This window comes from Durio zibethinus, chromosome 13 (genome assembly GCF_047325235.1).
Source record: "Durio zibethinus cultivar Kanyao isolate XHJ-2024 chromosome 13, ASM4732523v1, whole genome shotgun sequence".
NCBI lineage: Eukaryota > Viridiplantae > Streptophyta > Magnoliopsida > Malvales > Malvaceae > Durio > Durio zibethinus.
Genome location: NC_143174.1, coordinates 23381985 through 23404675, shown reverse-complemented (window position 1 = coordinate 23404675; position 22691 = coordinate 23381985). Strand labels below are relative to the sequence as shown.

The following is a 22691-nucleotide window of genomic DNA, read 5'->3' as shown; positions in this document are numbered from 1 at the left end:
AGCTAAAAGTCTCAGAAATTCATATGAAACAAGAACCTTTTATAATTTGTATATGTTTACTAAAATGAAGGCAATGAATGATATATTGCAGTTTGAATTTCTAATATGAAACGAGTACACTTCAACGATGGCTTCATGATTGATACGACTTGTCTTTATCATTTCACCATGTTGTCCAAGATATAGGAAGACGGACATTCGAGTGGACATTCATACTAAATTGGGAAACCAAGCTGAGAGGAATAAACAGACACGAGAAACCCGGTAGTCTTTTCTGAGGATGAATGTGGAGATAAACCCAGAGTCAATAACCATAACACAAGCATCACAGGAAATACGAAATTTTGGTCTTCATTATATACAAATATATTATTACGTATGAAACTTCAAGAAATCCATCCACTTCTCCAACTCTGAGCTTTTCTGTTTCTCTTTTTGCTTAAAAGCACTGCATTATGACGGGTTTGAAGAGCCACACAGTGTCTGTCAATCCGAAAAAAGAATTTTAACAGTACATGTCATGCTGACGTAAAATAAAAGTTAAACAGATTTATAAGTCAAGTCCAGTAACCGTTCTATAAAATCCCGCAGGTAAGAAATTAAGTATAAGGTAAGCTATATAACTAGTGAAGTTGGAAGGGTACATGGTTAGTTTAAGAAATTAAAAAATAAAAAAAAACTCCTTAACTGCTTGTTCACTATAGCGACTGCTCAAGAATTTAGTCTGCAAGGATATGCTGCAGTTGGAAAATGATTAATCCAAGCAGATGATAGCCCTACAGGATCCTTTCAATAACCTTTCCAAAATTAAAACCATGATCTCCTCATTCTGCCAACATTAGCAACTATGACAGCATACATGCATTGCATTCGAAAGTAGTATCATAAAAACTAAAACTTACATATGTACTAAAGTGGTTGAAAATTTTCCTCATGCTATGAGAGCATGTCAGAATCTGAAGCTTAAACCGCTGGCAAATATAATACAACGAAAAGAAAATGATTTTCTGGAGGAGCTGCAACTACACAAGTAAAATGTTTAACATTACTATTTAACAAGAAAAGATGCTAGATATTACTACATACAAATGGAGTATTTAACTGCAGCAGCTAATACAGGCGAATGGGAAACAAATAACCAAACTCAGTAAGAAAAGATAGGACTCTCACTAGTATATTCAAGGCCATAGTAAAGACAAATTTGATTGCATGCCAATGTATGTTATGGTGCTGGCAAACGATTTTAGACTTCAGCTCTGAGCAGAGGCAGAAGGATTGGTACTTGGAAATGTTGCCAAACCATTGCTATTATCTGGATTAGGGCACTCTTCACTGGCATGTCGAATAAACTCTTCAGGGGACATGTGAGTACCATGGCAAGCACAAACAATCTTTATCTGATTTGCACTGAATCTGTAAGTAACACCAGAAATTGTTCTACCATGTGGGCCAGTACCCGTGGTTGAAACCCAAGGTAAATTTGGATAAGAACCAGATCCCCCAAATTTCAGGTCTGCAGCAATACCAGGCTTTATGGCTGAAAAATCAAGAGATAAGCCTTCTGCTGTCGGTCGATCAGATGCAGCATTTGTTCTGAGATTCATGCTGCTGGCTTTTACATCTTCCTCTGCCTGAGTAGAGGAGCCTTCCTCTGTGGCATGCTGTTTACCCTCGCCTTTGACTAGTCCAAATGTCCTGCCATCATGTTGTGCAGCCTCTAAGGAATTGTGCTCAATTGTATGCATGGAAGCTACATCAACAAAGGGAAAGTTCATTAACAATTACTAGCCTTGATGATAACATGGAGGTAAAATAGTATTCAAATTAACAAACGGCCAACTGATTATTGATGTTAGAGGTCAAAATATAATACTTCTAGAGAGCTGAAAACCATTGGCAGCATGAATCTGAAAAGATAAATACTTAGAATCCAATGCTGAAATAAGTACCATATAAAATTCCTTCATAGTTTTTGTACTAGGTTATACCATGACAGACTGACAATAGCTCAGTTTCCTTTTGCTTCACGAATAGTCAACTGCACTTATTAATCTTGTTCTCTTGTCTGGGCAAGAAAGTTCCAGACATCAGGATAGCTTATAGCTCTCTATGAAGTGTAGAAGAAACAGATCACTAGGCATATTTTATAAATCCTATCCATCCATTAAACCCATTACATTGACTCCCTCCTTTATATTTTCTTCTAGAAAAGGGAGAAAGAGATACCTTGTGATATTTTCAATCCATCACTGTGCTTATCTGGATTAGGTAGACCCCTGCTCGCATAAGAAGGGTGGAACTGTGGAGGGTGAGAGACCATCCCCCAGGAATTATCCTTATCCAACAGTGGAAGTTGGACAGGTGAGTAGCCAAACATAACTGGCAAGTTTCCAGGATTCACTGGCCGGGTCCCAGACTGTTCACTATTTCCTGTAGGCATAATCTGTATCATGTCAGGTAATGTATGACCCGATGAACTGGGGGTTCCAACAGGGTTACCATCCTTCATAGGTAATGTGAAAGGTACATTCATGACATTTACTGATTGAACCGGGAATGGGTTCCCATAATTCAAGTTGGCAAGCTTAAGCTCCTTAGGCACCTCAGAAGAACCACCAACTCCAATAAATCGCTTGGATCCATCATCATGGTGTGAAACCAGCCTCGAGGTTGAACCCTCTACTTCAGACTCTGCCACATCTTCATTCTCAGCTGCGGAGCCATCTTCTGTTGTTATGGAGATGCGTGATGTTATGGGTTTTTCATGTAAATCAGTATGAAGAGCTTCTCTTTCAAGCTTCTTTTGATTGTTTATCTCATCAAACAACATCTTACGTTTACTGCCAGCTTCTGACCTCTTGTCTTCATCAATTTCAGCAGATCTGTTATTGTTTGTACCCCAGAGGCCTCTATCATTCAAGTTCTCAGAAGCTTCTGCATCAGCAGCACCCTTCAAAAGATCATTAAAGAAATTTTCTGAAGGTTTCACAGGATCATTTCTCTGAGAACCAACACTGGGGTCCTGTTTCTGATTTCCAGCTTCAAGAAAGTTTTTGAAGTCATCCACTATTCTGATGGCTTTATCACCTCCTTCTGTCCTAGTATCTGAGGAGCTACCAATCTTGCCTTTGGATTTGGCAGATGATGCTCCACATGATAGACCCAAGCTAAGCTCAAGCCCATTGTCATCCTCCATTTCATAGAATCACAGTATATTACTCTGGTTCAAGTATAACCTCTGCTAATCCTCTCTACAGAACATCCATCATAAAATAAGTAATACAACCTCAACACATGCCATAACCATCTTAAAGATACATTCCTGCACAAAAGTAGGATTTATCAGGGGAAAAACAAGAGGGAAAAGAACCTAGTTCCAAGCAACATTACTATAAATAAAATCTCAAAAACAAAACAAAAATTATTAATCTTTGGCAATGGCCTCTAAAAAACAGGAACTTTAGGCTCAACCCGATTCAATCTACCAGAATTTAACAAAACCATTTTCATAGTAGTCTTACCATACTCTAATGTGAGAAAAAAAAAATGGTTGAAAGATATCAATCCAGAAACACAAAAACAAAAGCATTATGGAAGCCAATGGAAGCTGTGATCAACTACTAAAATCATGGCATAAATTTACAAAATTCTGAGTACTCTACACTAACCAAACACTTGAAGAAAGGAGTACAAACGATTACTACTCATAAATTAATATAGGTGAGTAAAACAACTAATGGGACTGTTACTCCAAAAACATTCATATGATCAAAGAGCAATGCCAAGGCTCCATTTATTCGCGAAGTAAAGCTAGGAAAAACAAATAAATTTCAACAAAATAAAATTCTCCATGATGATAGCTGAAGATACAAAACTTAAAAAAGCTAAAAGGTTTCCTTTTTTCTTTTTCTTTCTTGAGAGGTTAAAAAAAAAACGAGCATGAGACTAAGAGTCCATATTTATTCATTTTCTATATTCATTTATCAGCAAAAAAAAGCGCACCCAGATCCATTCATTAGCAAAATCAATGAAATCAAAATCCCAGTAATGAACAGATTAAGAACATAGAACCAAACCCCGAAACAGTTTAGACAAAAATTCATAATTAGATCCAAACAAAACCAGAAACCCATTTTCAAAAATGAAAAAACTTCATCAAAACCCTCCACAGATTAAAAAAAAAAAAAAAAACTTGAAAGGAAAATAAAAATAAAAAAAAAAAACTGCAGAAAGCACAAAACTTTAGAACTATACAGAAAAAACCAGTAACCATAGAGAGACTTACCTGAGTGAAGAACGAAAAGATCAAAACAACCAAAGCCAAGGTTGTCTTTGCACATCACACGCACAGGCAAAGAGAACAGAACACTGAAAAATGGGAGAAAATGTTCTAAATTACCCACTTTTATTTTTAAAATTTTTTATACCATGTGATTGTCATGTATATATATATTCTTATTGCTGCTATCATCCAAACCGTACATATTTATTTCTTTTATTCTTATATCTGCCCTTGTCCAAAATCTTTGATAATTTTCAATTTCACCCCATCTTTTTGTTTTTTTGTCCTCCTATTCATGTCCCAAATACACTGGATTGACTGGAGCACTGTTGATTGTTTAACTAATTATATCCCAATCTTAGATTATCTAAATAGCAGTAGTATTATTTTACTAAATTATAACCAAATCTTATATCATTTGAACAAGGACTTGTTCTCATTTTTGTCATCTTTGCTGTGTAGTTTCACTCCATCCATTTTTTTTTTTATTTCACATAAAGCAATGATCATTTGTTCTTATCTGTCTTTACAAATATTTATAAAAGAATAAAGAAAATTTTGTGACAAATGATAGATGTCAAGTGAGTGACATAAAAAAATTTTAAATATTTTTTTAATTAATAAATCTCATATAGAAAAATAATTTTTTTTAAAAAATATTTTTTAATTTTTAAAAATATTTATTAAATATTAAAAAAATAAAAAACAAAAAATTTATAAAAGCAACACATGGCAGGTCTAAGATAATACGTACAATGAGCAAAATTTATCTTTTAAAATTATGAGTTAATAACTCCAAATAGCATTGAATTGACAGCAAAGTCTAAGCCTTGTAAGATTTAGTTATGAATTTTTTTTAAAGATATAAAAGTTAAAGTCTTTGAAAAATAAATCAGTGGATGATTTATTTTTTTTATACATGTATAGTCTTGAATAAATGTAACATTTCATGTAATTAATTATTTTAATTTGATTTATTGAATTAATTACACCTTTTTTTTTTAAATGTATGTTGTTATTTTACTTTTTGTAACTTTATTCTTATTTGGAAAATATTAAATAGGTAGACAAAATTAAATACATTTGAAATCATACACTAATTTATTACAATTACTACTAACCTTTTCCAAAACTAATTTCTTTAATTACAAATTCTTTCCTAAACCAAATTTAGACTTAAAATGTCTAAATTTGAGATGCATAAATATGGGTTAGAATATGAGTTTGGACCAATTCAATGTTATTACTTTTTATATTTAATTTGACTACTATAAATATAAGTTTACAGTCATATGGTTAAAATATGCGTTTGAAGGTATGTTTCATAATTTCTTTCCAATTCATTTTTCTTTTTAAAATTTTTTAAACTATTTTTTTTTATTTGCTTTATTTGTTTGTAGTCCATATTTAATTTATACATGTTCTAATTTTGAATGTGATCTGATCTTTTTAAAATTGTTTCTACATTCTGTTTTTTTTTTTTTTTTTTTGCTTATATCGACTCTATTTTATTTATTTGTTCAAGCATCCCACACGAAAAAAAAAATTCATTTATTCGTTTATTCACTTATTTGTTCAAGTATTTTATTTATCTGCATTTCTTTGGTTTTTTTATCATCTACTGGTAATTGTCTCCAACATGTTTTTTTTTTTTACTTTACAAGTTTTAATTTTCTTCTATTTTTCATTTAATTTTTTCTTCTTTGATTTACTTTGAGTGAAATGGACGAAATAGACAACACAATTTTAAATGAAGAAACGTCTATGTTACAAATTAAAAGTTACCATTCTATGTTGGATATATCTTTTAATTTTAAAGTTGAAACTGTCATGAAAAATTTTTTTCTCAATAATTTTAATCTATATTTATTATTTATTGTTGATTTAGTTCCTCATTTTTTGCATTTAATTTGATAATCAAGTCAAACTTGACATGTGAATAATATTCTAAATTAAGGTGATGCATATTCAATATTTTTTTTAATAATTAATGCAATATTTAAAATCTTATATTGAAAGACCAAATTAATTATATTAATACAAATTTCCTAAGACAAACCCAATACATATTAAAATTTGTCTCTATATATCTTAATACTAATGCATAAGATGTCTCACCCATATGTTTCATATCAAAATGTTGAAAGAGAAATTATTTCATCTCATGTAACAAACTCATATCATTGGTTGTAAGTAGAATATCATCAACATACAAAATCAAAAAAATTATCTTGCCCTCACCGAGCTTGTAGTATATACACTGATCCATAATATTTTAGACAAAACCAAATGAAGAAATAATATCATGAAATTTCAAGTACCACATAAGGGAAGCTTACTTTAATCCATAAATAAACCACTTGAGCTTGCAAACCAAATAATTTTTATCGCTACAGAAAACCCTTAGGTTACTTCATATAAACCTCTTCCTTTAAATCACCATAGAAAAAAATTGTTTTCATATCCATCTAATGTATTTATAAATTAAAATGGGCAACTAATACCATGATGATATGAAAAGAATCTTTCTTAGAAACAAGAAAAAAAATCTCCCTATAATTAACTCATTTTTGTGTGAATCCTTTAACAACGAGTTTTACTTTATATCTTTGAATCTCTATGGTTTTAAAAAATTCATTTACAGTCGATGGCCTTCTACTTAACTAGATCCCAAACTCAATTCTTTGTCATAGAATCCATTTCATCTCTCATAGTATCATATTACAACATAGAATTACTACTATCTATAGCTTGTAAAAGCATATTTTAAGGTCATTCTCTATACCAATATCATAATCAAATTCTTTTAAGTACACAACATAATCACTAGATATTATTAACTTTTTCATATTAGTTGATCTCTTCAATATTATATCAACATTCTCTTGTTGAGTTTGTGACTTAACAAGATTCATCTATTGTGGAGATTGATGCTCTATAAACACCCATTCTTATGAAGGTTGTTGCTTTATAGCAGCCATTTCTTACAGAGGTTGTTACTCAATGAGATCAATTTGAATATTTCTAATAGGATGCGGTACTTTAACACTTAGTAGTTCAATGTCCATCTTATCTTGATGGATGTCATTTATAATAACTAATCTGTTACTTGATATGGGAGTTGTATAAAAAAAACATAACCATTCTCAACCATTTTGACTCCATCCATCCATAAAGAGAAAGGTTTATCATTCTATTAAATGGGTGAGTAAAATTAAGTTTACAAGGATTTCAAAACTGCAATAAATAGATAGTGAATATACTTAATCTATATAATAAAATCTTTTAATCTATTAATTTTGATTTTTTAATTTTTTTTATTTAATCATTTTTAATAAAAAATTTAACGAACTTCACATTAAAAGTTCCATCTAAAATTTTCCTTTCATTTACATAAATAGACTTATTCAAATCTTAAACAAAATTTTTGATGTATTGTTTGATCAATGGAAAAAGCATATTTGTAAAATACCAAAGGTATATTTGTAAAATGCCAATCTAGGTGTTTTTATGGATATTACAATCGGAGGAGAATTGTTTTTGAGCTGTTTGAAAAGTTGGCTCCCAAAATAGTGAAAAACTAAGACTTTGCACTAAAAATAATTACAAGGTAAGAATTTTTTTTATTTAATGATATACTTAACATTTTTTCCTTTAAATTTTAATTTTAAAAATTTTTTTAACATTTTTTTGGCCAGAAAACCATTTTTTATCCAATCATCAAAGGTGTGGGGATAATTGGCGGGGTGTATGAGTTTTTTTTAAACATTTTTTTGCCAAAAAACTATTTTTCATCCAATCATCAAAGGTGTGGATGATTGGCGGGGTGTATGGCTCTTGCAGTACTGAAAAAGTAGAGATTAACCATGATTTACAGAAAAGATCGGCTTTAAACATGACCAAGATCAGATGGACGTTGAACTACTAAGTAGGTAATTTAGTCTTACTATTTTAAAAGATTATCCTCTTGTGTCATTCGAAATAGTTGTCCTCACAAACATCAATGTAAAATGTCTATGTATGTTATAATATAATATAATATATATTATATATATATATATCTTTGATTTTATTTTGCATGTAAAGAAAAAAGAATACGAAAAGGTTATACAGAAATATAAAAAAAAAACTCTGTGATATTTAGAAGCTTGTTGTAGTAGTGAATAAAGGTAAATTTTTCTTTATTTTCATCATTTTATTTAGATTAATATAGTCAAATTTTTTTGTTAATTTACTAGTTTAATTTTGTCAATGTGAACTAAGTATCATTTCAACTTGATTTGGCAGCAAGCGACTCAATTTTTTTGGAATTCAAATCTGAGCTTTCTAAAGCAATTGATGTGAGTTATGATAGTTTATTTTATTGTACGCATATTTATGAGTAATATATATGAATCTATCTTGTGAACAAAGAAAATAACATACTACATATGCCTTCTAATTTATCGTTGTGTTTTTGCCATTTGATTCAATGGTATAATTATTTCTTTTATACTATGTAAATATGTGTTCGGACTGCTTGGGGCAATTTGGAGAAAAAAGATAGAAATTAAAGAAGGCAATGCAAATTACAATTAAAAACAATCCAATTTGCTCACTAATAGGAAAAAAGAAAAAAAAAATAAAAACTGAACTATATGAGCCAACTCTACTTCTCAATATTACAAAACAATCAACATAATGTGCTAAAAACTATATCCACTAATTATTTTTAAAAATAATATTAATACGAAAGGCAAATAAGTGTTTAACAGAAAGTATGTAATAAACTAAAAGAACCAAAATCTTGCAACAATAATCAAGACAATTCATTCTTGTGTACATCAAAGGATTTATTTGTGTCCCAAGTGTGTTATCAATTGAAAAAAAAAAAAAAAAAAAAAAAACTAAACAGTTTAGAGATTACATCCTTGAAAATTTTATGCCTTCTTATAATTTATCTTACATTTTATCTTGTCTTAATCATTCGCTTAAGAGTTAAAAGTCAAAAAGTTACATTCCACTCTCTAGTAGTAAAACGTGTATGTTTCAAGAAAGAGGCAAAAAAAATTGAAGCACTTTTAGTTACCAACAATCATGAGAAAATCAATATAAACAACATTTTTCCCCACCATACCTAGATTAGTAAGCCTGTACCGATAAAGAAAGGGAATCCTTTATAACAATAACAAAGTTTTCATGTTGTTGATTTTTAGATGTAGTGCTTCTTCTTCTATGTCGCCTATTAGTACTAGTGTAGTAGGGTTGAGCCACAATACAGACTTAAAGGTGTAACCTTTTGCTCAATATTCAAATCAATAATTGAAGTATTTGAGATTACATTAATTAGGGATACACAATAGTGTTAGGAATAATAACTTAAATCCCATAATAAATTTATTTGGGATTAGTTAGATATTGCTTAATGAATAAAAAAAACTTACAGAATAAAAATTTTAAGAGAAAAAAGATTCTTAAAAGATAAGTTTGACTTGCAAAAGAAGAATTTTAAGAAGAAAGGGATTCTTAATAGGCAAATTTATATGCTTATAAATAGGTGAAGTCTTTATAAGGTTAGGTATGAGAAAAAGATATAAGAGAGTTGTAAGGTTTTATAGGATAGACATCTTATAAGAGTACTGAAGATTTATATCTTATAGGTGTGTATATTTGTGAGTGGACTAGAAAAAATTGAGAAAATCCACATAAATATGATGAATGGGTACATATATGTATGTGTTTGTTTATGTTAAAAGGGAAAATTGATAAGGTCTACATAGATATGACGAATGGATACATATGGGTATATATTTGTTTATGTTAAAAGGGTGCACATAGATATGTGTTTGTTGGGGTTAAAAATATTCTATAAGACTAAAAGAAATTGAAAAGGTTTATAGGTATTGATTGTTAAGTGAGATTGATTTTATATATGTTTATAATTCTCTACAACTAGTGGATCTTATTTCCCATCCGTGGACGTAGGTTAGTTAAATTGAATCACATTAAATTATTATCTTTTATATGATTCATTGATTATTCGATTATGCTTTTGCTGGTGTGATTGATTGGGATTTTTTAGCCTGACAAGTGGTATCAAAACAGTGGTGATCCCTAACAAGTGGTATCAGAGCTAAAGGTTTAAGACATGAGAAAAGTCGATGGTTCGAGCCATAAAAAGAAGAGGCAAGCCTAGAGAAGCTCAATTAGAGAGAGAAATTTGAGTTCATGCTTTGATAGATTGATTTACGAATGTGTGAAAACACACAAAAAAGATGATTGTGAGACTTTCATTACAAGTAAAGCCAAGCATGTTTGTATGAAAACAGATATTTGATATAATTTGATTTAAGGTAGAGATTGCTAGGAATAATGACTCAAATCCTGTAACAGATTTGTTTAGAATTAATTAGATATACTTGATGGACAAAAAAACTTACAAAAAAAGAATTCTAAGAGAAAAGATATTCTTAAAAGGCAAGTTTGACTTACAAAAAAAGAATTATAAAAGGAAATGGATTCTTAATATGCAAATTTATATGTTTTATAAATATGTGAAATCTTTATAAAGTTAGATATGAGAAAAAGATATAAGAGAGTTATAAAATTTTATAGGATGGATACCCCATAAGAATATTACGGATTTATGTATTATGGGTATATATGTTTGTGAGTGGACTAAAAGAGATTGAGATGATCCACATAGATATGATATATGGGTACATATGGGTATATGTTTATTTATGTTAAAAAGATGCACATAAATATGTATTTGTTTAGGTTAAAAATATTCTATAATACTAGAAGAGATTGAAAGGGTCTATAAGTATTGATTATTAAGTGAAATTAATTTGATATATATTTATAATTCTTTACAACTAGTGGATCTTATTTATCATCCGTGGACGTAAATCAATTGAATCAAACTACATTAAATTATTATCTCTTGTATGATTAATTGATTGTTCAATTATGCTTCTATTTGTGTGATTGGATTAAGCCTTTTTAACTTAATAGATAGAAAAAATTGCTTTATTTATAAACTTCACCTTCAACAAGCATAATTTTTTTTTTTTTAAATATCTTCAATGTTGGGTTTAGCCAATAAGCCCTTTATTTTGCTTGAATTGTCTTTTATTTCAAACTTTTTGGTTGAGTTTACCGATGAGTCTAATAGTGTTTCGTTAAAAAGTACAGTTTAATGATAATGCATATAATTTATATATAAGATAAAAGATATTTATAAAAATTTAAATTAAAAAGTAAGATATGTATATGATTTTAAATTGAAATAACATTTTTTTTATTTTGAATCATAGGACAATGAGGTAAAAAAGTTGATAAACCATAAGGTAAGTCAACAATAAATTTTATTTATTTAAATTTATGAGATAATGATTTAGGGGTATATGATTTTATTGTTTGATTTAACTTTTAAAAACTGTATTTGGATTTTAAATTTCATATATTTGGGTTTGAGATTTGTTACTTAAATTTAGGATAAAATTTATACAGATTGAAAGATTTGGATAAATTTAATTTTTAAAAATTTAAAATTTTTAAAAATTAAATAATTAACTAAATAAAATTATTTATAATTATTTTATACGTTAATAATATAAACTATCTATGTAAGATTATACGTAAACAAATTTTATTAAGTAATTTGTAATATATATATATATATATGAGATTTGATGTTGGAAACTATTCAATCAATTTTGTAATATTTATCTTGTAACTTCGAATTGGGCATTGGACGATGTTACAATAATGCAAAAGGAGCAAGAAAAATGTTAGATAACAGAAAACTATTAGAAATTATCCAAATAAAAATGTTAAAGATAAACTAATTAAAGGCAAGTCGGGTCAAAAATGAAATTTTCAACACTGCAAATCATCTGTACAAATGGATAAAGGTTTGAATTTTTGAAAAAAAAAAAAAAAAAAACCTTGGACATAGAAATAGTGAAGCAAAGACAAAAGATTTGTGTCTGTTAAACCGAGATCAAAGATTTAATATATAACAATCTAGAATATTAAAAGAAAGATTTGATATAATTGGGAACATGAAATACTTATAAATATATAATCATAGTAAGATTGAGAGAATTTTTCACAACAAATGTTATTAGCACTTCATTTTTTTCATTTATCTATTATATGAATAAGTTATTTTTATGGTGTTAATTTTTATTTACAATTAAAAATTAACGTGTGACGAGTAAAAAATTCTATTTGTACACTTTCATCAATAGTGATATTAGCAACCGTTGATTAATTTAATTAATAAAATTATTTGCATATATATAACAAGTTTTGGACCTCCAATGAAAAAGGTAATTCTCAATTTTTATGCCCAATTTCTTATTGAAATTTGGAACAACTATTTGATTTAAATTTTCTTTAATTTGTAAAAATATATAAGAATCAATTTCATATGCCTTTCAAAGTAGAAAATTACAAGAAATGGACAAGCCTGATTCTTTTAAAATTTATTTTCAAGTCAAATTTTTAAGATCAAGTCAAACCTACATCCTCATCCTGATCTTTATCCAAGCTTTTATTTGGTTGAAAACTTGTAAATGTAAACTCGTTTTGATGGACTTTTTTTTTTCAAAGATTTTTGTTGGATTTTTTTGTTATCTATATAGATTAAAAAATCTTAACCTTCCTAATTATGTGGCCAAGATTTTCGTAGATAAGCTGATTTCCTGTAAATCAGGATAGGATGGGTTAAATCTTGTTTCTAAATAATTGGTTCTGATCCAATAAATTAGCTGATTTAACCCAAAAAATAGGGATGAATTATCTCTTAATCCAGTTAAATAGTTGTGAGCAGCTAAAATTGGTATAAATTCAAAAATATTAATTGATTAAAGATAATACAACTCATCAGTTTCAGCAAAATCAAACTACCGTAAGAATACAGCTACGACCTTTGCATTTTCCTGTTGTCTAGTATGAAGATATAGAGTCTTCCTTGCATATCTTTCTTCATAGTTTAACTATTTATTTAATAATTAAACATGTCTGGGCTTTCATCAGATTGATCCTTAGCCTATATAACACCTTCTGGACTGACTATTTTTTGCTAGTTTTCTTCTGTTAGTGCATTTCAGAGGGTGCTAGGAGAGGGAAGAAGAGAGTGGAGATATGGCTGGTGGTGGGTTTAACGAAAATAGGAATTTGAAGAGAGCTCATCTCTATGAATACAAGACTACCAGTTATTTTATCTTTGCTTGCCTTGTTGCAGCTATGGGAGGATCCCTTTTTGGATATGATCTTGGTGTTTCTGGTATGTTTTCGGCCGATCAACTGTTGTAACTCATTGAGCTTTTCATCCTGCTGTTTTTTTTTGTCTGGGTTTTGTTTGTTTCATAAATTTAGCAAATATGTTGGAACCCTTTGATCTTTTATGTTCTTCCAGATTTACTAAGTTGATGTAAAAGAACTATTATCACTTGTTGGAGTTTTAATAGTTTTTTTCTACATATATATGTTTAAGAAACCGTCTTTCATTGTTACCATGAAGAAAATGATTATATTTATTTTGAATACTATAACAAATTTACAGTATTATCGTATTTAATTGTAAAAATAAGAAATATACATTACTTGTTTTTCTTATATTTTGCAAGTTACTAGGTTTAAACACTTTTTAATATCATTAATTAATAAATATATATTATATTTATAATTAGATGATATTAATAATAATATCCTTGAATATTTTATTTATTTTCTCATTTTTACATTTTTAAAAAATAACTTTTATTTTCATTTATCAAATATATTTTTTAGAAAACATAAAATAAAAAATAAAAATTATTTTCAAGAATTTAAAAATAAAAAATATTTTCTCAAACCATATAGAACCTAAATTTTTCAAATCGATCAATATTATCTTTTCTTCCCTTACAGATTATGTGCTCTTATTTTATTTTATGTTTATGGGGAGATTTACGTACTTTGATCCACACGAGGACAGTAGCATGCTTATTTCAAGGTGGTGACAGTTTGCCTTAATGTTGGTTGCAGGTGGAGTGACTTCCATGGATGATTTCTTGAAGGAATTCTTTCCAAAAATATATAGAAGGAAACAAGCACGCCTTCGCGAAACAGACTACTGCAAATATGATAATCAGCTCCTCACTCTTTTTACGTCTTCACTATACTTTGCAGGCCTCATTTCAACATTTGGAGCCTCCTATTTAACCAGGAAAAAAGGACGTAGAGCCAGCATCCTCGTTGGTGCAGTCAGCTTCTTTCTAGGAGGAGTCATCAATGCTGCTTCTGTGAATATCCCAATGCTAATCATAGGACGCATTTTTCTTGGTGCTGGCATCGGATTTGGCAATCAAGTAAGAATAAAGCTCAAAGCTCCTTAACCTGAAAATATTATGGTAGTTTCTCAAGTCACTAATTCTTTTCTTACGCTAATGACACAGGCAGTTCCCTTATATCTGTCTGAGATGTCTCCAGCAGAGCATCGAGGAGCTGTGAACCAGCTTTTCCAATTGACCACCTGTTTGGGGATCCTTGTAGCAAATTTGATCAACTACGGAACTGAGAAGATCCATCCATGGGGTTGGAGATTATCTCTTGGCTTAGCTACAGTTCCAGCGACAATGATGTTTGTTGGGGGCCTTGCTCTTCCTGAGACCCCTAACAGTCTTGTAGAACAAGGTAGATTAGAAGAGGCTAAAAGGGTGTTGGTAAAAGTCAGAGGTACCCCAAATGTTGATGCTGAATTTGCTGATCTTGTTGAGGCCAGCGATGCAGCACGGGCTATAAAGCACCCATTCAGGAATCTTCTGCAGAGGAAGAATCGTCCCCAGTTGGTATTAGGGGCTTTGGGAATCCCAGCTTTCCAACAGCTCACCGGAATGAACTCCATTCTCTTCTATGCTCCTGTCATGTTTCAGACCTTGGGTTTTGGCTCAGGGGCATCCCTTATTTCCTCTCTCATAACTAGTGGAGGACTTGTACTTGCTACATTAATTTCAATGGTTTTAGTGGACAGATTTGGTAGAAGAACATTCTTTTTAGAAGCTGGTGTAGAGATGTTCTGCTGCATGGTAAATTAGAAATATTTTTTTGGCATTTGTTTTTTCGACTTTTCTGTAACTAATTTGCAGGCACCATTATTATTTATCAGTATGTACTACTTTGACTTTCTGATCCAGGTGATCGTGGCCATAACTCTGGGCTTAAAGTTTGGAGAAGGAGAACAACTCTCTAAAGCCATTGGTGCGTTCCTCGTATTTATTATCTTCTTGTTCGTTTTAGCTTATGGAAGGTCTTGGGGTCCTCTGGGGTGGCTAGTTCCAAGCGAGCTCTTCCCCTTGGAGACTAGGTCAGCCGGCCAAAGCATGGTGGTCTGTGTCAACCTCCTTTTCACAGCTTTAATAGCACAATGTTTCTTGGTGTCACTTTGTCATCTCAAATTTGGAATTTTCTTGCTATTCGCTGGCCTGATATTCATAATGAGCAGCTTCATTTACTTCCTCTTGCCTGAAACAAAGCAAGTTCCAATAGAGGAAGTCTATCTTCTCTGGAAGGATCACTGGTTCTGGAAGAAATATGTTGAAGCTGATGAACCCACCAGTGTATAACACTAGGAAAATTCTTTGTTCACATCCTTTGCTTTCAAGATTCTCTATTAAATATTTTACTGTAATTTTTTTAAGGACTTCGGAGTCGGGAGAAGTGTAAAACAATCTAATCTCTATCTTTATTCGAAATTATATAAATTTTTAGTTTCGGTAATTAGAATAGTGTGATTGGTTTTCGTGAAATTAAAAATAATAATAAAAATTATTGTATTCGCAATTAAAAAAAATTTATAAAAATATTTATTTTAATAGCTCTCATTAAAATTAAAAATTGAATTCAATTAATAATACAATGAACTCATTGTATCATACTGAAAGTGAATTCAAATTCAAATTAGGGATATCAATTTTATCATATTTAATAAAGAACTCTAACTTTTTATCTGAATAAAAATAGATATTAATATTATATTATTGGCATGTGAACGGGAATAGATATGATTTTAAGATATGATTTTAAATTTTTATTATGTATAGAGATGAAAGTGAATAATATAATATTCATCTCATATCCGTATCCTACATATATATTTATATATATTTATTAAATAAATTTTTTATTAAATAATATAAATTATTATTTTAAATTAATTAAAATCAATATATTTTTATTAAAAAATATATACTAAAATATATTTATAAAAAATTACTTAAATTATATGATAAAAATAAAAAAATTAAAAAGATATGGATAAAAGAAATTTTCGTACTTATTAAATATTCGTAAAAATAAAATAAAGATAAATTTAAAATATTTATTTGATGTAAATACGTAAATAAATATAATATAAAAATTTAGGTATAAAAATAGAGAATACTCTATGACATCCTTAATCCAAACCCCCACTTAGTATGGGATTTGCAGTCTTCTGCATTTTAACTTCACTAATAAAACTAACAGCAATCTGAAACAAACATATTCTTGTCTAATTATAATTACTATCTCCCTCAATTTTTCTTGGTTAATGACAGAACGGGTTTTAAATTTTAACAATTTTTTTTATTATATCATAAGGATAAAATTTTAATATAAATAAAAAAAATTTTGATTCGAAACTAAATTTTTAATATTCACTCAAATGTCTTTAATCACTATATTAAAAGATTGAGGACAATTATAACGAAATATTCAGTCCTCCCCCTAACTATAAATCTTTTGGACAGCCACAGCGTCTAGCAGACCGGGCAAAGGCAACTCTCTTTCATGCTTGTGTTAGCGTCCAAAGTAGCATCATCTTGCGCAACTGCAGACCCTCTCCGTACAACGTGCACCGATACTTGCTGGCCCATAATGGGCCTGTCCCAGCTAAAAATGGGTCGAGTTTCTTTAAGGGCTTGATCCATTTCTGATTATGTGGAGGCAACTCAAAAGAATCCAACACCGTCTTTTCTTAGTGGGCAGCAATGGAGCCCAGCCCGTCTATGGCCTAAGCATGTTTCTATGTCCAAACGGCGAGTACGGCGGTTCCTTTAGCTTTGTCGGCTTCAGTTTCGGCGTCTCCATGTAACTGTACTAGAACTCGGATGGCGCACCGTCGGTGACTAAAGAGAAACCACAGTCGCCGACGTCGACATTCGCGGGTTTCTTATGGAGTTGTGTGGGTGGCGGAGGGTTTGCTGCTTTGGAGAATTTGCGAAACGTTGGGTGTATTGGGGGTTTTGCTTACTTAGATTTCTAGCCTGGAATTGAAGGACAGAAGGAGAGGAAGGGGAGCCTAAGAATTTGTATGTTTCCGGTGGTGCAGGTGTGTTGGAGGAGGAGTCGATGGTGGTTGCAATTTTGGCGGCGGAATCGAAGCATTTCTCGGCGTTGGCGTTGTTCCAGCAGTAGAATCTGACATCCTTCGGTGAACAACGGACAGGTTGGCTCCGATTAGGATAAGCGTTTGTTAGTGGTGCTGGGAAAATTGGGAATGAGATGGGCAATTTTCGCGCCATTACTTTTAGCTTTAAGTATGAAGGAAGAAGACTTCAACGATGTCGTATTGCAAGATTACCCATTTTTCCCTTTTTTTTGTTTTAGCTCTTCGGTGAAAAACTGCAAATATCTTATTTATGGTGGGAAATGGAAGGAGGGGCTCCTTTTATAATGGCTTGATTGTAATATTTGGAGGAAATGAGGGCAATTAATGATTATCGGTATGATTAAAAACACAGCTCAGCTAAGAAGTTCCCAGTAAGCTGAAGTGAAAGCTTGACAGACGGTGGATGAAGCTTTGAACATGAAGATTTTATTTAGGTACTTTTTCCTGTCTGTCATACTAAAAGTCAGATCTTTTGCAACCATTTTCTTTTGATTTGAGAAAATATTCAGAAAAATTGGTACATTTTGTATGGTGCTATGCTTTTGTTCTCACAAGCCTTTGTAATTTTCTTTTACCTAGATGAATAGATTGTAGATCATTATCAAGAATGAGTCTTGGCATGGTTCATTCCTTATTTTCTTGGTTGCTTGCCTTTTCTTTATCGTTTCTAGCTTTGATAATCTACTGTTTTGTAGTATAATGTAGAAAATTCCATAGGCCACAGCAGGCAAGATTTCACCCTTTTGCTCATTCTTGTAGTTTTTGTAATCTACATTAAAAATTGCCGAATGATTCATGGAGTTGCAGATGTTGAACTCTGACTTCTTTGTATTGAGTCTATGGATATAAATATCTAACTGAAGCTCTGTTTTTTATTTGCTAGTTTCAATGCTTGATTCACATTGTGATCATTCAGCACATGGCTATGGCCTATGAGATGTAGGGTTTCAGGATTCTAATTTTTGTGTCTACGGTAATTCATGCAACTTTGCTGCTGACTAGTATGGATATCTTTGCCCTAACTCTAAGGTTGTTTCGAGCTGAGATCCGAAAACTGCTATTGATCATTGGTACAGTTTCTATCGTAATTATTTTTCAGTGTATTGCACTTCCTTACGGGAAAGTATTTTCTTCATTACCTGCTAATAAGAGTTCAATAGTTAGCAATGCCACTATTTTAAATAACTTGAACACGGTTAAACTCTTTGTTAATGTGGTGGCAAATGATGCTAATGGCTCTGATTCCGAGGAAGAAGCTAGGTACTGGAGGAATACACCAGTAGCAAATATGGATACTGATTTGGCCTCTGAAGTTGACGGATACCTTGGTGATTCTTTTCATAAATTCAAGGATCAAAATTCTTATGATTTGACATCAAAGCAGAGGAAAACCCAGGGTAAGAGTTTGATGACTTTATACAATACTAGTACTGATAATAGTTCTACTCAAGTGAAGGCTGCAGAAATTCAGCATGATCACTTCGGGATGGTGGAAGAAACAAAAAACAGTGAGAAAATGAGCAATCATCCAAAAGCCACTACTGGCTATGGTATTGTGCCGTTTATATCATCTGTAGTTGCCACTGAAGGTCTACAAAACTTGGATCCTAATACAGGGACTTCTGGCTCATTTTTTGGTGCCAACTTATCTTCGCTGAGCAATACCAAAAGATCTATTGAAACACAACATCGGAATTCTAAACCACTGCAAAATGCATCAGTCCTTATAGACAATTATTCTACAAAAGCTATTCCTTTATTGAAGAGATGGGATAAGAAGCCCATATCAGTATCCCAGATGAATTCATTATTGCTTCAGAGTACTGATTCTTCTCGTTCTTCGGTAAGAATCACAGTCCCAAGTTCTCAAATGAGCAACAGGATTCTGTTAAAATTCTGGTTTTTTAACTTATTTCTTTCTTGGTAATAGAGACCAAGACGGTTTTCAGCACGTGATCGTGAACTTCTATCTGCAAAACAAGAGATTGAGAATGCTCATGTTTCAAGAAAGACTCCAGTGCTTTATGCGTCTGTTTATTGGAATATTTCCAAGTTTGAGAGGTGAGTGTTTGACTTATTTTTGCAAAATGTCCATGTTTAAGCTAACTTCTACAATTTTGATGGCTATATGCAAATCATTTGCAGGAGTTATGAGGTGATGGAACAAATACTCAAAGTTTACGTATATAGAGAAGGAGCAAAGCCCATATTTCATCAGCCAATGATGAGGGGAATTTATGCCTCAGAAGGATGGTTTATGAAACTCATAGAAGGAAACAAAAAGTTTGTTGTGAAAGACCCTAGAAGAGCTCATTTGTTTTACTTACCCGTTAGTTCAAATATGCTAAGGACCGCACTGTATGGACAAGATTTTCAAAATTTCCAGGACCTACAGAAATACCTTAAGGATTATGTTGAATTTATTGCTGGAAAATATAGCTTCTGGAACAGAACTGGTGGTGCAGATCATTTTCTTGTTGCTTGTCACGATTGGGTATGCTATCCCTGCATCATCTGCATATAACTCTCATAGTACTATAATCATTGAAGTAAGAACCTGATAGATACCATTTCTTTTAGGATTCTTTTTGTGTGTAACAAATAGAAGTGGTTGAGAGCTTATACTTATATGTTTTACACACCTTGTAGACTTGGTTTAGATAATGTCCTCATCTCGAGTACCATAAACAACAAGCATTTCTTAATATTAATTTGCAAGCCATAAGGTACCCTACCTAATTCATGAACTACAACACACTTATTGTCTAGTGGAGTTTCACAAATATTAGTAATATATACTCAGTTACTAGTACAAGACTGTCAAATTCCAACTTGATTATTGCTAAAAGCATCAACTATCTTTTAAAATCCTCTTCCTTCTTCCAGAAAAGTGAAGTCCTAGTGCTTGAATAAATCTGAAACTTGTAGCATTTTGCGGAAGTATTGTTAATATTATTGTTTATTTTTCTTTTGCCAAATTCCCAAGTGGTAGCTTAATTGATGTGACATATGGAACTTCAGGCGCTCAAATTGACAAAGCACATAAGTTGTCTTAGAGCTCTTTGCAATGCCAATGCTGCTAAAGACTTCAAAGTAGGAAAGGATACCACTCTTCCAGTTACGTACATACGTTCTGCAGAGGCTCCTTTGGAAAATCTTGGAGGAAAGCCTCCCTTAGAGAGAAACACTCTGGCCTTCTTTGCTGGGGGGATGCATGGTTATCTCCGACCAATCCTGCTGCTGTACTGGCAGAATAAAGAACCTGACATGAAAATCTTTGGACCAATGCCTCGCGATATTGAAGGTAAAAGAAATTACAGAGAGCATATGAAGAGCAGCAAGTATTGTGTATGTGCTAGGGGTTATGAGGTTCATACGCCAAGAGTGGTTGAGGCAATTTACTATGAATGCGTGCCAGTCATCATATCAGATAACTATGTGCCACCATTCTTTGAGGTGTTGAACTGGGAGACCTTTGCAGTTTTTGTACAGGAGAAAGATATCCCTAATTTGAGAAACATTCTTCTCTTTATACCTGACGAGAAGTACTTGGAGATGCACTCAAGACTAAAGCTGGTGCAGCGACATTTCCTTTGGCACAAAAAGCCAGTGAAGTATGACTTATTCCATATGATCCTTCACTCGGTCTGGTACAACAGAGTTCTTCACATAAAAACCTGATGAAGGTTTTTATTCTTGAAGTTTCTTGGAACTGGGAAATAAAGAAAGGGGGCATAAACCATAAGCGAATTGCTGATGTTTTTGCCATGAACTGATTTACGGAGACTGAGAGGTACAAATTATTCAGTTCAGTGTATTTGAAATGAAGCTGGCTGATATTATTAAAAGTTCAGTGAACAACTTGAGAACCAGTCGTTGTATGGCCTTTGCAGTTGTCACTGATGGTGCAAAAAGGCAATAGCTCGTTTGTCATATATTAAACTTATTTCCATGCGTCAACCGTGTGAAGCCAATGCAGTAGCTGCCGTCATTCACCTGTTTTTCAGCTATTTAGCTGCTCTTCAAGTTTCTTGGCTGTAAATATGACGATCCTGTTGTGTCTTGAATTCTTAACCAAACTGATTATTCTTACACGTGGGTGTATGCTCATAGTCTAATGTGAATGTCAGTCAAGCAAGGGAACTTAAACGGATTTCATTGTCCTTTTCATAGATTTCAGAGGAGTATTACTTTGATGAAATTAACACATTTCTTCTACTAATGCGGCCTAAGCATGGTGCAGTTCAGACAAAATGTCTTTTGCTTTTCCTGTAAGATTAATGGCTGTTCTTAGTTTACTCTGGAAGCTACTGTTGGAAAGAGAATTTAGTGATTCCACTAGACCTTTTGTAGGGCATGAAAACTATTAGTTGCCCATTGATTTTAACCAATAATTGAAGGCTGCCTATTAATATAATAGAAATGAACTAACAATGGATGGTAGGGTGTTTATCCCATAGTTTTTCGTTCGATACCCTGAAAATATCTGCAAGTGATTGAACTGAATCCAAAATCGAGATCAATCATAGACCTGATCCATTTGCCAACCAAACAAAACATCAGATTTCTTGCACGAAACTGAACAGAACACTTGAAAACAATCATTAATGTAAGAAACAGGACTAAGAATATTTCAGCTTTTGCTCTTCCTTGTTTTTCTATTCTTACACAAGTCTTTCAATTTTCATGGAGAACTCCTTGACGGCATCCGTCCACGCTTACCATTTTTTTTTTTCCCAGTACGCCACGTGTGCAACCATGGAAACAAGACCAATCCACTGATACAGGATTAATACAAAACAAAATTTGAGGGCCCCATATCCATGCTTTGCTTGCTTCATACTCAATAGATACCCAACCAAGTCACCCCTGGTGCAGTTCTAACTCCTCAGTTTCCGGTTTTTGCAGTCATACCGCACGTGAACTTCTTTATCACTTTATAAGCAAGAAGGGTAATGATATGATTATAATAGCTGACAGTTAATGATAAATCTATATGAAATTTAA

At 31.8% G+C, this 22691-nt stretch overlaps 3 protein-coding genes across 5 annotated transcripts; 2 read left to right on the top strand and 1 right to left on the bottom strand.

Annotated features, from left to right (window-relative positions):
* Positions 1-18: 18 nt before the first annotated feature.
* Positions 19-4552, bottom strand: NINJA (Putative interactor of JAZ). 3 transcript variants are annotated; one of them, XR_016326697.1, is made up of 4 exons: positions 4286-4432; positions 2227-3322; positions 1171-1750; positions 19-483 (listed from the first exon to the last, which is right to left on the bottom strand). XR_016326697.1 is itself a non-coding variant. In XM_022899262.2 (3 exons), the coding sequence occupies exons 2-3, from the start codon at positions 3194-3196 to the stop codon at positions 1251-1253; spliced, it is 1470 nt and encodes a 489-aa protein (XP_022754997.1). In that variant the 5' UTR covers positions 3197-3322; positions 4286-4552; the 3' UTR covers positions 985-1250. The 3 variants fall into 3 exon arrangements, 1 of the variants encoding a protein (XP_022754997.1); XR_002691726.2 differs by lacking the exon at positions 19-483 and adding an exon at positions 906-1022; XM_022899262.2 differs by lacking the exon at positions 19-483 and having other exon boundaries at positions 985-1750; positions 4286-4552.
* An 8661-nt stretch (positions 4553-13213) lies between these two features.
* LOC111304199 (sugar transport protein 14-like) lies at positions 13214-16003 on the top strand. The gene is made up of 4 exons (XM_022900717.2): positions 13214-13559; positions 14303-14625; positions 14713-15342; positions 15451-16003. The coding sequence occupies exons 1-4, from the start codon at positions 13418-13420 to the stop codon at positions 15877-15879; spliced, it is 1524 nt and encodes a 507-aa protein (XP_022756452.2). The 5' UTR covers positions 13214-13417; the 3' UTR covers positions 15880-16003.
* A 2051-nt stretch (positions 16004-18054) lies between these two features.
* Positions 18055-21906, top strand: LOC111303180 (putative glycosyltransferase At3g07620). Its single transcript, XM_022899260.2, has 5 exons — positions 18055-18118; positions 18568-19527; positions 19615-19745; positions 19830-20178; positions 20706-21906. Exons 2-5 carry the CDS (start codon positions 18688-18690, stop codon positions 21363-21365), a joined length of 1980 nt encoding a protein of 659 aa, XP_022754995.2. The 5' UTR covers positions 18055-18118; positions 18568-18687; the 3' UTR covers positions 21366-21906.
* Positions 21907-22691: the final 785 nt, after the last annotated feature.

Excerpts from the sequence above, each read along its gene's own strand:
- NINJA (XM_022899262.2), bottom strand. The coding sequence starts at position 3,196 with ATGGAGGATGACAATGGGCTTGAGCTTAGCTTGGGTCTATCATGTGGA. Across the intron at positions 1,751-2,226 it reads TGGATTGAAAATATCACAAG|CTTCCATGCATACAATTGAG; the intron begins GTATCTCTTTCT and ends TTGTTGATGTAG.
- LOC111303180 (XM_022899260.2), top strand. The coding sequence starts at position 18,688 with ATGGATATCTTTGCCCTAACTCTAAGGTTGTTTCGAGCTGAGATCCGA. Across the intron at positions 19,528-19,614 it reads CTGATTCTTCTCGTTCTTCG|AGACCAAGACGGTTTTCAGC; the intron begins GTAAGAATCACA and ends TCTTGGTAATAG. Across the intron at positions 20,179-20,705 it reads TTGTTGCTTGTCACGATTGG|GCGCTCAAATTGACAAAGCA; the intron begins GTATGCTATCCC and ends ATGGAACTTCAG.
- LOC111304199 (XM_022900717.2), top strand. The coding sequence starts at position 13,418 with ATGGCTGGTGGTGGGTTTAACGAAAATAGGAATTTGAAGAGAGCTCAT. Across the intron at positions 13,560-14,302 it reads ATATGATCTTGGTGTTTCTG|GTGGAGTGACTTCCATGGAT; the intron begins GTATGTTTTCGG and ends TGTTGGTTGCAG. Across the intron at positions 15,343-15,450 it reads TAGAGATGTTCTGCTGCATG|GTGATCGTGGCCATAACTCT; the intron begins GTAAATTAGAAA and ends TTTCTGATCCAG.